Source organism: Rhinolophus ferrumequinum, chromosome 3, assembly GCF_004115265.2.
Source record: "Rhinolophus ferrumequinum isolate MPI-CBG mRhiFer1 chromosome 3, mRhiFer1_v1.p, whole genome shotgun sequence".
Classification (NCBI taxonomy): Eukaryota; Metazoa; Chordata; class Mammalia; order Chiroptera; family Rhinolophidae; genus Rhinolophus; species Rhinolophus ferrumequinum.
The window spans coordinates 1,868,534-1,882,291 of NC_046286.1; the positions used below are offsets into that span (position 1 = coordinate 1,868,534).

Consider the following 13,758-nt stretch of genomic DNA (forward strand, 5'->3'; position numbering starts at 1 on the left):
CCCCAACTTATGGGTCCTATTATTCTCCAACCAAATACAAATCTAAAGCAGACTCTGCTTCATAAACCCCTGAATTTGGACTGGAGCCAGCACTAGAGCTCAGGGCAGGGAGAGAGGGCGGCGAGCAGAGCAGAATTCCAGCAGGAACTTGCCTAAGATGAGAAATTACGGGATCCCTCCTCTGCTCATTCCAGAATCTGGTTCCTCTGATAGTTTGAGAAAAGATGGAAAGAACCATCAAGCCCTAGAAGGAGGCAAGAGCCGGATGAGTCTGAAAATTCATCTCTCAATCCAGACTCCTGTGTGCAGGGTCCCCCTGGTCTTGTGGGGACAATGACAGGCAAAACACCTCCTGCTGCTGACAGACAGGGGACACCCAGCGGAAAATGAGACCAGGACTAGTAACAAGAACAAACACAGTCATATTCCTCTGTGGAAACAACAATGAACACCCAAAGGATGGGGGCCGAGGGTCGGGCCAGGCCTGAGCCTGGTGACCCGGCCACACGAAGCCGTCACTGACAAGACCAGACCTGGGTGATGTCCTAGTCCCTGTGATCACAGGTCCTGGTGGGACGAGGTCCTACTGAAGGGACGAGGACAAAGGGGCAGAGAGGTGACCCCGCCGAGGAGTGACCACGTCAGAGCCCACGATGCACTGAGCCCCGACTGGGCTCGGGCCGCGTCCACGCTCGGTCCTCACAGCCTCTCCTGTCTCCACCTGCGACAGACTCAGCACAGCAAACACACGGATTCTGGAAGGTTCTCAGGTCTTCCATTTACTTCCTCTCAAACTTTAGGATTTTCTCCTTCATAAATGAACCCATCAACCCGTCATAGCAAGAATTGAAAAAACAAATTCACGTCCACATTCTTATTTTACCAGGAAGTAATAAGTTACCACTCAGCGTAACATGAAGTAAAGGCGGGGATGCAAACAGCCTCTGCGGGAACAGGACAGGGGATCAGGGAAGAGACTGGTCAGTGTGGGGAGGGGGCGTGGAGGGCAGGGGGCAGGCAGTCTCCCAGCTCCTCACATGGTGCGAGAGGAACGCAGACACATTCAGATGCCCTTTGCGGAAAGAGAGCTCAGAGGGTCCTGTGTCACAAAGTGGGGGCAGGAACAAATCTTGCATCACTCAGTCCCCGCTAGGCAGCTGTCTCATGCTGTAGAAGAAAAAAATCACAAACAAATTCAGGTTAGTGGCTGTAAGTGGTGACATGCTCAAAAGACCACCACATGCTCAAACTGTCCCTAAGAATCCCCAGTCCCCAGTCCTGTCCCTTCTGCACCCCCTCCCCACTTCAGCCCTCCAGGTCTCACCTCTAGAAGCCGTGAGAGACACATCAGAGCCCTGGGCACTGTCACCGCCTGGGGGAGAACAAAACAGGATGTGGTCAGAGCTCACAGCAGATGTGGCTAAAGGAGGAATTATGGGGGTGGGGGAGCTCCCCCAAGGGCTTCCATCTACACTCTCCCACGAGCGTCAGGGATCACCCCCCTCCATACTCACCTGCAGCCTGAACGTCTCTCTCTTCATTTCCACCTCTGGGAAGAAACCATCACATGAGAAGCCAGGAAGGAGGCAGGACCATGAGGTCCTAGAAGAACCCTCTAGTCCTGGACCCCAGAGAAGTTTCCAGAACTGTGACTACAGACCCACAGCAGGATCAGGAAACCTGAGGAAAGTACATGTGTGGGGACTGGACCAACCATCTTCTTGGAGGTCTGTCGTCAGCAGGGACCTTCTGCTCTGACCTGTGACTGTGGTGGTCGCACAGCAGCCTAACCGTTTGTCCCCTCCTGCTTTTCCCTAAGAAAGGAAGGATTGTGGAAATGTGCCTCTTTGGGATTAGAGTTTTATGACTCGTGTCTCTCCACCTGGTCTCCAGAAAGAAGGGTTCGCAGTCAAAGACGAGTAAGATTCCTTACAGAAGGAACAACTCAAACCAGACGAAGGAACAACTCAAGCCAGATGGGACCCGTTGAGACCCCTGATGAGCTGCTGTAAAATAAATGGAAAGGAGCCTTGTCTCCCTTCCCTCTTGCTTGAGAAAAGCAGCTGCTGACTCTTGCTGCTCCCTCTCATCTAATTGTGAGAGAGGTCCATTAGAGCGATAAGATCTCGCTCTTACTGCTCAGCTCATGGAATGGCTCATCACCAGAGACTGTCTCCCCCCCCCCCGGAGGTGCATACCACACGTTAGATATCATGGGACTATATGCTTCGGTTGCTGTGGGACCTAAAACTGGGCTCAAAAAGTATTTTTTTAATTTTGCAAGAGTTTCACAGGCCGTGCTTAAAATCACGTGATTCCTTTGTTTGTAATCAATAAATACCCCAGTAGACCTTATTCATTGCTCCAGTTTCTTGAGGCTGCGAGTCCCTTGGTCCTCTGTGATTTAACTGTATTTGAGTCTCTGTCTCTTTATTACAGTTTAACCCTCACCACCTCCCTCATCTTCCCACGGCTTGTGTTGTGCAGGTCACAACATGTGACTACTGAGAATAAGGTCCCCATCACTGGTTCATCAAGGTGATAAATCTGTATCTCATTTTCACACGAGCATTAATAAAGAGTAAATATTAATAGGGCCCCAGACAGGGAAAGCACACGTGTGTGGATGGTCCTTCCCACTAATGAGGCAGGACACACGTCTACCTGGAGCTTGAAACCCCCCAGTGGGACAAGACACCTCAGTCCCCGCCCCTTCCCTACCTGAGCGCTACCTCCACCTCCACAGCACAGCTCCAAGGAGGACCAGCCCAGCAAAGACGCCCACCACGACAGTGGGGATGGTGGCCTGAGGCCGCAGCGGCTCTGGAAGGGAAGGGAAGGTGAGGGCCCTGACCCCAGGCCTCAGCCCCGACCTGAAGTCCTCCAGACGCCCCTGCTTTCCCTGAGAAGAGGCTCTGTGCCCACGGCCCCCTCCGTACCCCATCTCAGGGTCAGGGGCTCGGGCAGCCCCTCGTGCTGCACATGGCACGTGTATCTCTGCTCCTCTCCAGAAGGCACCCCCACAGCTGCCCACTTCTGGAAGGTCCCGTCCCCCGCAGGCCTGGTCTCCACGAGCTCCGTGTCCTGGGTCAGGTCCTCCCCATCGCGCTGCCAGGTCAGGGTGATCTCCGCAGGGTAGAAGCCCAGCGCCCAGCACTTCAGGGTGACATCACGGTCAGAGGTGCGGTGGTGGGTCACGTGTGTCTTTGGAGGGTCTGAGGAGAAGGGTCAGAAAATTCAGGACCTTTGCATCCCTCATCGGACACTCCAGCAGTGGTCATGTGACCATCCTGAGACTGGTCAGGACAACTGGGGTGGGGGAAGGAAACACAAAACCCACACACCAGACTGGACATAGGCATTCAGGATAATCTCCATTCTTTAGAAAGTTCTAGAGTCAGGTGGAGACAGCCCAAGGCAGAGATAGGTCTCTGATGGAGAGAAAAGGGATTCCTGGTCCTGAGCTGGGTGGAAGCCAAATGACTCAGAAAAGTTGGGGTCAGAGGTCACTCACACTAGGTGTGGGGCAGAGAACAAGGCCTGAGAAAGTCCCCCAGGGTTCCCAGAGCAGCTGCCAGAGTCACAGGGAACCGCTGATGCTATTTCTGAGATGGTTCCCCCCCCAGCACCCCCAGAGAAACTGCACCCCTAACTGTCCCTGAGAGAAGGTGGGCCCTTTGGGTCACTCTCTGGTACCGGATCTGAAAACCCAGGCGGACTCCATCTCCCGTGGTCGGGGAGGGGGGTCCTGGTGTTGATCCCATTTCCTCCTCTCCTTGTAGGAGCCCCGCGGCCCCTCTTACCTGCGCGCAGCAGCGTCTCCTTCCCCTTCTCCAGGTATTTGCCGAGCCACTCCACGCACATGCCTTCAAAGTAGCCCTTGACGCGATCCTTCACAGCAAGCGTCTCCCACCTGCGCCAGGTGATCTGAGCCGCCGTGTCCTCCACGGTCCAGGAGCGCAGGTCCTCGTTCAGGACGAGATAATCGACGCCGTCGTAGGCGACCTGCCCGTACCCGCGGAGGAGGCGCCCGTCAGGCCCCACGTCGCAGCCAAACCTCACCTGGATGGTGTGAGACCCTGACCCCCGCCCCAGTCCCACGCAGTTAACCCCGCTCTTCCGACAGCCCCGCCCTTTTAACCTGCCGCGATCAGCCCCGCCCCTTTAATCTCGCCCCGCGGGCAGCCCCGGCCCCGCCCACCCGGCAGTGATGGAGCCCGAACTGAAAATGAAACTGGGTTAAAGTCCCCGCGGGCTCTTCCCGGGTGGAGGGGCCGGGAGGGTCCCGCAGCCTCAGGGTGAAGCTCGGACCCGGAGACTCGGGGAGACTCCGGCCCGTCCGTGGGGTTGAGGATAGTGACCGCGACCCATGCCCGCGTCGCTCACCGGCCTCGCTCTGGTCGTAGTAGCGGAGCGGGGTCTGCAGGGACTCGCGCAAAATCTGTTGGGAGAGCTTGGCGTGCAGTGTCTGCCGATCCCAGTACGCCGGCATCACCTGCTCCACCCACGGCCCCTCCATCCAAGGCGCGAGCGGCTCCACCCTCGGACTCTCGGTGTCGCTGTCGAACCGCACGAACTGCGTGTCGTCCACGTAGCCGACGGCGACAAAACGGGGCTCCCCGTGGCCGGGCCGGGACCAGGAGGTGCCGAAATACGTCAGGGAGTGGGAGCCTGGGGACAAGGAGGGGCTGAGACCCAGGCGACCCTCCTCCCGGCGCGGGTCCCGGGTCCGAGGCCGATATGCCCGGAGGGGGCAAGGGAGCCCGGGAGACAGAAAAGGGGAGGGCGTGGGAGACCCGGGGTCAGGACAGGGAGTGGCCCGGGGATCTGGGGTCTGGGCCGGGGCGGTGGGGACACATCTTCCCCGGGGCCCTGCGTCCCCACCCGGCGGTCCCCTCGCTTTCCCCCCGCGGAGACCGTTCCCTCCCGGCCCCGCACTTACCCGCCCGGGTCCCCGACAGGCCCAGGGCCCCCGAGAGCAGCAGGAGGAGGGTTCCAGGGCCCATGACCCGCAGCCTCCGGCTCTGGGGACACTGTGTGCGGGCGCGTCCGTGGACACTTTATAACCGGAAAGGCGGTGACCCTGATTGGCTTCTCTAGAAACCGGACACCCAATAGGAGTGAGAACTGGGGTCGCGTCAGGAGTTTCCAGACTGAGGACTCGACACAGGTTGTGAGAAGGAGAAGTGAAACCGCGAGGAAGTGAGGACTCCCCAACACTGAGCTTCCCCGCCCCAGACTCCGCCCTCACGGGACCTGGGACTCTGCCCTGACCTTTCCTCTTGCTCTGAGCACTCTGTGTCAGGCTGTTTCCCTGAGTCCTGGCCCAGGAGCTGTCTGAGGAAACCCGGCTGGGCTCAACCCCTTTTCCTCCTCTTCTCTTCCCGAATCCCTTTCCCTTAAATGGACTCCCTGCCTCCCACTCCTTTACCTCTCCCCCTGGACTCTTGTAGAAAACTCATTCCCAAGTAACTTGATGCAAGAGAGTGAGCCCGCCTTGGGAATAGATTAAGGAGAGGGATTTTCTCTTTAATTCCTTTCGAAATTGTGCCTGAAAACACCAGCTAGAGATTCTCAGAGACCAGTCTCCTTGTTGTTTGTTAACTATAGTGGGTAACAATCTTGGAAACCCCTGACCACCAGGAAGCTAATCTGTAAAATCATGATTTGGGACCCTTGGTACAGATATGTGTGTAAACAGCACTGCAGTCAGACTCTCAAAGCTCCTAAATCTCACTTTCCCAGACCGAACACCTGTGACTCCGGATGTTTCTATTGTAAAGTGATCTTCATTCCACAGCCCTGAGTTTGTCTGTTGAGTCCCCGCATCCTCAATACAAAGAAGCACGTGGAAGCAGTTTGTTACTGTGTATTTCCACCTCGACCATGTACAACCTCAAAGCTGCAAGTGTTCAGTGCAGTTAAAATGTTCTTGTATCACCTATTTTTATGAATAATTCACATCTAAACTGTGTATATTTTATCGGGTCACTTATTATTTTTAAACTAATTAGCATAAGGAGGCGATTAGTTTTTAGGCAGCTCCACAGAACACCCCGCTGGGCCCTAGATAATTTATTAAAGATCTATAAAACAGCATATTTCAATCTGAGAGTTCCACTGCTTTAGAATTCTTTACCTCTGCCTCTTTCCCTCCCCCTGCTTCTCCAGCCCTTCTCTGTCTCTCTCACCCCTCAGGCCCTCTTCCCCTCTTAGTCCCCACCACCCTCTCCTGATTGTGGCACTAGTGCCACCTCTTCACCTGCCAGCCAAGGACTGTTCTCCCCACAGGGATCAGCGATCCTGCTAACGTGAGTCAGGGTGTGTCATTTCTTCACTGAAAACACTTCAATGGCTCCGTCTCACTCTGGGAAGCTTCTGGAATGTCAGGCACATGAGCAGAGGGGCTTTGAGCTGTTTAGGTCAAAGTTGTATCCCAGGCATATGAAGCCTGATAGATAGTGGGCATTAAATTATTTGTTGTTGAATGAATGAATGAATGCTAGTATTAAAATTTATATCACTTAAAATCTTAACCTGAAAAATACAAAAAAAATTAGAGAATATTTTATTACAAACCAGTGTGCATATCAGTTCCTAAATTCATTCCAGTGGGAAAAATGCTGTGTGCTTATTTGTTGCACAGTTGAACCTGTATATCAGTTTTCTATTGCTGCATAACATGTTACCACAATGTAATGGCTCAAAACAACACCCACTTATTTGCTCACAGTTCCTTAGTCAGAAATCCAGGCCCAATACGGATGGGTTCTCTACTCAGGATGTCACAAAGCTGTGTGCTCATCCTGAGCTCAGGATCTTCCTCCAAGCTTACATAGAGATTGTTAGCAGAATTCAAGTTTTTCCAGTTGTAAGTCTGAGGTCCCTGTTTACTTGACAACTGTCAAGCAAGAGGGGGTGCTGCTCCAAACCTTAGTGTCCACCAGCAGTCTTTGCCATGTAGCCCTCCATTTTTAAAACCGCAAGTAGAGAAAATGCATCACATTGAGTCCCTGTCACTTGTAATCTTTGCTCAGGCGAAACCCCAATCAGTACTCACCTGATTAGGACAGTCCCCGTGGATAGTCCCCAGGTCTGGAGGTCAGCTGATCTGAGACCTTAGTTACATCTGCATAATCCCTTCCCAGCACTGATATTAATGTTTGATTTAATAACTGGGGGGAAGTGAATATCCAGGGTGGTTATTAGGGACCATCACAGAATCAGCCTAGGGTGGCCTGTTCTTCCCTTTGTGTTTATTTGGGTCATAGTTGGAAATGAAATTCAAGTAAATAGATTGTAGTGAGTGGTAATAAAATACATCCTATCTATTAACCATGGCAATTCTTAAATTTTGAAACCAAATCATATGTTGTTGTTTTTTAATTGGGGCAGGGGAACAGAACTTTATTGGGGAACAGTGTGTACTTCCAGGACTTTCTTCCAAGTCAAGTTGTTGTCCTTTCAATCTTAGTTGTGGATGGTGCCGTTCAGCCTCAAGTTGTGGAGCACGCAGCTCAGCTCCAGGTCCAGTTGCCATTGCTGGTTGCAGGGAGCACAGCCCACCATCCCTTGCCGGAGTTGAACCAGCAACCTTGTGGTTGAGAGGAAGGGCTCCAACCAGCTGAGCCATCTGGGAGCTCAGCGGCAGCTCAGCTCAAGGTGCTGTGTTCAATCTTAGTTGCAGGGGGCGCTGCCCACCATCCCTTGCGGGACTCGAGGAATTGAACTGACAACCTTGTGGTTGAGAGCCCCCTGGCCCATGTGGGAATGGAACTGGCAGCCTTTGGAGTTAGGAGCATGGAGCTCTAACCACCTGAGCCACCAGGCTGGCCCCAAATCATATGTTTACTATCTTATAATTTTTAGAGCAAATGAAAAAGTATAGTAATCCATTCTGTCTTTGGACAATGTATTAGTCATGTACTGCAGCATAGCAAATTATCCAAAACTTAGCAGCTCACAACAACAAATGTGTATTTCTCCCACACTTTCCCAGGGACAGGAATGCTGGAGAGGTTTCCCTGAGCGCTTCTGGCTCAGGCCTCTCTCAAGGTTGCAGTCAAGTTGTCAGCCAGGGCTGCCTCATCTGAAGGCTTGACTGGGGCTGGAGGACTCGCATGAAACACGGCTCACTCATGGGGCTGTTGGAAGGGGCCTCATTTGCTTCCTGGCTGGTCCCAGGAGGCCTCAGTTCCTAGCAATGGGGACGTTTCCATAAGGTGGCTAATGACTAGGTAGCTTCTTCCCTAAGTGCAAGTGATAGGAGAGAGAGAGAGAGAGAGAGCAACCAAGATGGAAGCTGCAGTGAGTTTTATGTCCTAGACTCAGAGTCACACACCATTACATCAGCCTGATGAGAAGTGAGTCATTAAGTGCAGCCCACACTCAAGAGGAGGGAATTCCTCCACCTCTGGAAGGGAGGAGTGTCAGAGTATTTACATATGAAAATAAAAATTACAATAAAATGTTGTTTCAGGATTTTATAAATCAAATCCTTCTTTAATCTGATTATTTTCTTTAATGCCTTAAATTTCACTCTTAGAATGTAGCGATTAAAAGTTTAAGACAGAGAAAGGAGATACAACAATATTTGTAAGTTTTTATTGCAGATGTCTTTAATAACCATGTTTCCTACAATAACTGGCAATAAAGTTGAGAACATACAGTAGCTGATCACACAGTTTAAAGACTGAGCACCATAACATTAATGCCTTTACAATAACTGTCTTTGCTTTTTCTTAGAATTTTCAAATTTAGTTCGGTTAAGAATGTCAAAAATATTGGCTAAAATGACAATCTCTTACTCAACATCATCTTCAAAAGTATTTGCCTAATGAAGTCACTTTTCAAAATGTTTGAAAAATGTGAATCTCATGCCTCAGTCTACACACCTCGCTTGGCATCCTGACAACAATTGTGTTGTGATGCAGTGGGCAGCGATGGTTAATGCCAATCTAGGGACAAAGTGTTCCAAAGCTGGCTGTCCGGTTGGCATCCTAGAAGAAATGTCACATCTTTCACTGTGTTTTTGAATGAGATTTGATAGAAGTGATTTGGACACGAACGCGATTCAAAAAAGCACTGTTGATATGTGCCGCTGAAGTTTGTGTTGAAGCAGCTCTGTTGTGTCTTCATTCACACTCTCTATTCTATCAATGGATTCCCCTTTCTAGCATTTTTCATTTTAACTTATACTGATCAATGATATGCATTTCTGCTTCTGTAAAAGTTAATTCAGTTGTATGTGAGGTTAAATGTAACACACCAAATCCTTCACAGGTAGAATCCCCTTGCACGTCACATTGAACACTGTACCCCAGAAAATCTATAGAGATGCCAGTGATCACATGACCTATTTCTAGCCAGTGCTGTTTCCTGTGACACCCCGGCCCTCTCTCTGCCATGGCTCATAACAATTGGCTGTGGCTTGTTCCAAGGTGGGTGGTTCTTTCTAAGGATCATTGCAATAAACTTTGGTATTTTCTTTTATATTTCCTTATTAAAAAAATTAACCTGGAATGGTCACAGTTTGAAAAATGTCAGTTTATGGATTATGATCAAGTAAATACCTGGGCACACACCACTGCTGTCAGAAATGGAACCTGTGAAAAAGCCACTGTGGTTGCGTCCCCAATGCCGTCCCCCACATGTAACCTCTCTCTTGAGTCTTGTGTTCACTATTCCCTGGAAATTCTCTGAGGATTTTACAATACGTATATATATCCCCATTATATATTACTTACTTTTGACCATTTTTGAACTTCCTGTCCAGTGAACTCGTACTGCATGGACTCTTCTGAGACTGAGGGTTACATAGAAGAGTTACCCCTCATGTGTGAGTGTGTCCTTCATTCATTTTTACTGCTGAAGTCTCACATTTTATGATTATACAACACTTTTTCACCCTGTTGATGCATAAGTGGTTATCCCAGTTGCTGTAAACGTGAGTGTGCTTGTCCCCTGGGCACAAGGCAAGGAATTCCCCGGAGAGGACGGTCAGGAGGGATGGGTGGGTACAGGGGTGTGAGCTTTCCTCACAGTAGATAAGATGATGTGCATTTGGTTTCTGAAGTGGTTGTGTCAAGTTAAACTTTTACCAGGAGTGTGTAAGACTTCATGTTGCTGATATGTCTGTTCTGAAAATAAACCAAACTCAGCTTAAGTAGAGGAATTAAGAACTGGAGGTCAGTTCCTTGGTTGCAGAATCACACAGGCATTTTCTTTTCAAGCTATTAATCACTTCCTTTACGTTTATTCCATATACCTTGTCATTATAATTACCAGAGACAGAGTTCAAAACACTGGTTATAAGGATGTTCGAGGAATTTAGTGAGAACTTGAACTGAGAGACAGCAAGCATTAAAAAATACATAGAAACCATAAAAAAGAATTAGTCAAAAGTGAAGAATACAATAATTGAAATGAAGAAGGCACTAGACGAATCACCAGCAGACTAGATGAAGCAGAGGATCAGATCAGCGATTTGGACCGACAAGGTAGCAGAAAATACCCAATCGGAACAGCAAAAGCAAAAAAGAATAGAAAATAATGAGGATAGTGTAAGAGACTCTGGGACAACATCAAGCATAACAACATTTGCTTCATAGGGGGACGAGAAGGAGAAGAGAGAAAGCAAGGGATTGAGAACCTATTTGAAGAAATAATGACTGAAACTTTCCTAAGTTGGCAAAGGACATAGACATACGAGCCCAGGAAGTGCAGAGAGTCCCAAACAAGATGAACCCAAACAGGCCCACACGAAGACACATCCTAATTAGAATGGCAAAGTTTAAAGACAAAGAGAGAATCCTAAAAGCACCAAGAGAAAGACAACTAGTAACTTACAAGGGAGCTCCCGTAAGATTGTCAATTGATTTCTCAACAGAAACTTTGCAGGCAAGAAGGGATTGGCAGGAAATATTCACAGTGGTGAAAAGTAAGGATTCACTACCAAGACTACTCTTCCCAGCAAGGCTATTATTTAAAATTGAAGGACAGATAAAAAGCTTTCCGGAGAAAAAAAAGCTTAAAAAGTTCACCACCTCCAAACCAGTATTACAAGGAATGTTAGAGGGATTTCTTTAACACACACACACACACACACACACACACACACACACAAACACACAAATCACAAATGTGAATAATAAAATGGCAATAACTACATATCTATCAACAATTACTTTCAATGTAAATGGCTTAAATGCTTCAATCAAAAACAGGGTGGCTGAATGGGTAAGAAAACTAAATGTTTACATATGCTGCCTACAAGAGACTCACTTCAGATTGAAAGACACACACATACTGAAAGTAAAGGGATGGAAAAAGATTATTTCATTTAAGAAAAAATAAAAAAGCCATGAGTAGGTCATATATATGTACAAAGGAATATTGCTTGGTGTGGGGACAGAGCCAGGAGTGTAGTTTCCAGGCTCTCGGCCTCATGTGGAAAGGTGCTGGCTTGGGTAGTAAATGGCCATCAACTGTGATTGGATGGCCATCAGCTGTGGCTAGTTGGCCGTCGGCTGTAACCAGTGAGCCATTGGCCACTGTCATGCGGGACAGCCTACAGGGTCTCTGGTCCCGCTCCCCACATAAGAACGCAGGATATGGCTAGGCCAAAAAGGAACACCCACGGAGCCATAAGTAGGGGAGTCATATCTCTATACTCTCACTGGCGGCTGGGTTGGAGAAACAGGAACCAGGAGCAACACAATTCTCAACTCTCACTGCACCACTTGCAGGCTCAACCACCACCTTCTTGCTAGCTCCCCCTTTTTCTGCTAGCCTAGCCACGGCAGTTATATTCATGGCTAATGGCTCACTGGTTACAGCTGACGGCCGACTAGCCACAGCTGATGGCCATTTGATCACAGTCGATGGCCATTTACTACCTGAGCCAGCACCTTTCCATGTGAGGCCGAGAGCCTGGAAACTGCTTTTTGGGGCTCTGTCCACACAGCCACTAATATAAGTGCTGTGGCTACGCTAGCAGAAAAATGGGGGCTAGCAAGAAGATGGTGGCTGGCAAGAGCGGACTGCAGTTATCACGGCGGATTGCAGCTAGCAGGGGTTGGTCGGTTAGCAGACAGAGATGTGGACGGCAGGTTGCAGATAGTGTGGCTCCTGTTTCCTGTGTCTCCAACCCAGCCACCAGCGAGACTATAGTGGTATGACTCCCCTATCTAGGGCTCCGTGGGTGTTCCTTTTTGGCCTCACCATGTCCTGCGTTCTTATGTGGGGAGTGGGACCAGAGACCCCACCTGGCATCCTGCATGACACTTGGCCATGGAAGGGAATGGGTGCTTATCATCTGCAGTGGCATGAATGGACCTGGAGGATATTTTGCCAAGTGGACTATGTCAGACAGAGAAAGACAGATGCAATGTATTTCATTTATATGTAGAATCTAAAGAACACAATAAACAAACAAAACAAAAACACACTCATAGATACAAAGAATATTTTAATGATTGCCAGATAGAAGGGTTGTTGAGGGGGTTGGTGAAAAATGGAAAGGAATTTAGAAGTACAAATTGGTTGTTACAAAGAAGTCAAGGGAATGTAGGGTATAGCATAAGGAATATAGTCAATAATGTTGTAATAACTATGTATGGTGTTAGATGGGTATTAGATTTATCAGGGTGAAAGATGGGAGGGAGATTGGCGAACAGGGTGAAAAAGGTGAAGGGATTAAGAAGTACAAATTGGTTGTTAAAAAATAGTCATGGGGATGTAAAGTAAGGCATAGGGAATATAGTCAATAATATGGTAGTAAGTCTGTCTAGTGCCAGGGGCATCCTAGACCAATCGGGGGGATCACTTCATAAATTATACAAATGTCTAACCACTATGCTGTACACCTGAAATTAATAGAAAATGATACTGAATATCAACTGTAATTAAAAATATTAAAAAGGGGGGAAGGTAAAGAAGAATAAGAGGTTCAAATTCTAGGTATAAAATAAGCAAGTCATGGGGATGTCGGCCAGCATGGGGAACACAGTCAGTAACGTTATGACAGTGCGGTACGGGGGCAGGCGGCTGCTGGGCTTATGATGATCCCTTCGATAGGTATATAAACATCGAGCAACTATGGTGTACACCTGAAACACATAATGTCCTATGTTAGCCATACTTTTTAATAAAAATCTTAAAAATTAAAGTAAAAATCAAATAATTTCAGATGTTAATCACATGTACAGAAACCTTCAGATCAACACCTAGATCAGTTTGATTAAATAACTGGGTACTACAGCCTAGACAAGTTGACACGTAAGGCTAGTCATCAAAGATAAGGTATGAAGATGAAGTCATTGTTCAGAGAATGAGACATTCAAAAGGAGAAAACAATAAAAATTTTAATTACTCCATAACCTCTAAGGGAACAGTTTCACTGCTCTGTGTTTGGCAATATGTGGGGGTAAAAGAAATAGAAAGCAAAGTTTATATCCTTAAAATTTTCATAAGGGACAATATCACTTCTTAGGTGGCCCTGTGTCCACCCCATTATGTCCATCAGGAGGAGCATGAATTCTGGTGGTTTCACATTAGAGATGTTAACACTGATTAGGGGGTTCGGGGGTGAACACCTTCTGTCCAACCACTATGAAGTTCCCCCATCCATTTTTCAACTAATTGTCACAGTAGCCATTGATCATTGCCCATAGTCATTATTTCATTAGGGCTACAAAGGACAATGTTTCTATCATTCCTTCTGAATTAATCAGTTGGAATTCTGTTAGAAAGAAAAGT

At 48.3% G+C, this 13,758-nt stretch overlaps 2 protein-coding genes across 5 annotated transcripts in view; both read right to left on the minus strand.

The window, feature by feature from the left end:
- LOC117020250 (class I histocompatibility antigen, Gogo-B*0101 alpha chain-like) overlaps positions 1–5,100 on the minus strand; it is a 36,567-nt gene extending 31,467 nt beyond the window's left edge. Inside the window, exons 1-8 of one of the 3 annotated variants that reach the window (XR_004422656.1) lie at positions 4,943–5,006; positions 4,387–4,671; positions 3,804–4,079; positions 2,940–3,215; positions 2,722–2,823; positions 1,515–1,549; positions 1,325–1,372; positions 407–1,167 (exon numbers count right to left, since the gene is read on the minus strand). Coding sequence is in view for 1 of the 3 variants with exons in the window: in XM_033102598.1 (XP_032958489.1) it covers positions 2,729–2,823; positions 2,940–3,215; positions 3,804–4,079; positions 4,387–4,671; positions 4,943–5,006 (996 nt within the window). In the remaining 2 variants the exon portion in view is untranslated. The other 2 variants (XR_004422657.1, XM_033102598.1) reach the window with 2 other exon arrangements.
- LOC117020244 (class I histocompatibility antigen, Gogo-B*0103 alpha chain) overlaps positions 1–13,758 on the minus strand; it is a 151,991-nt gene that overhangs the window by 31,467 nt on the left and 106,766 nt on the right. Inside the window, exons 7-8 of one of the 2 annotated variants that reach the window (XM_033102593.1) lie at positions 1,325–1,372; positions 407–1,167 (exon numbers count right to left, since the gene is read on the minus strand). In XM_033102593.1, coding sequence (XP_032958484.1) covers positions 1,163–1,167; positions 1,325–1,372 — 53 coding nt within the window. In that variant the 3' untranslated portion in view covers positions 407–1,162. Of the gene's footprint in view, positions 1–406; positions 1,168–1,324; positions 1,373–13,758 lie in introns of those variants that run through there. The other variant, XM_033102594.1, reaches the window with a different exon arrangement.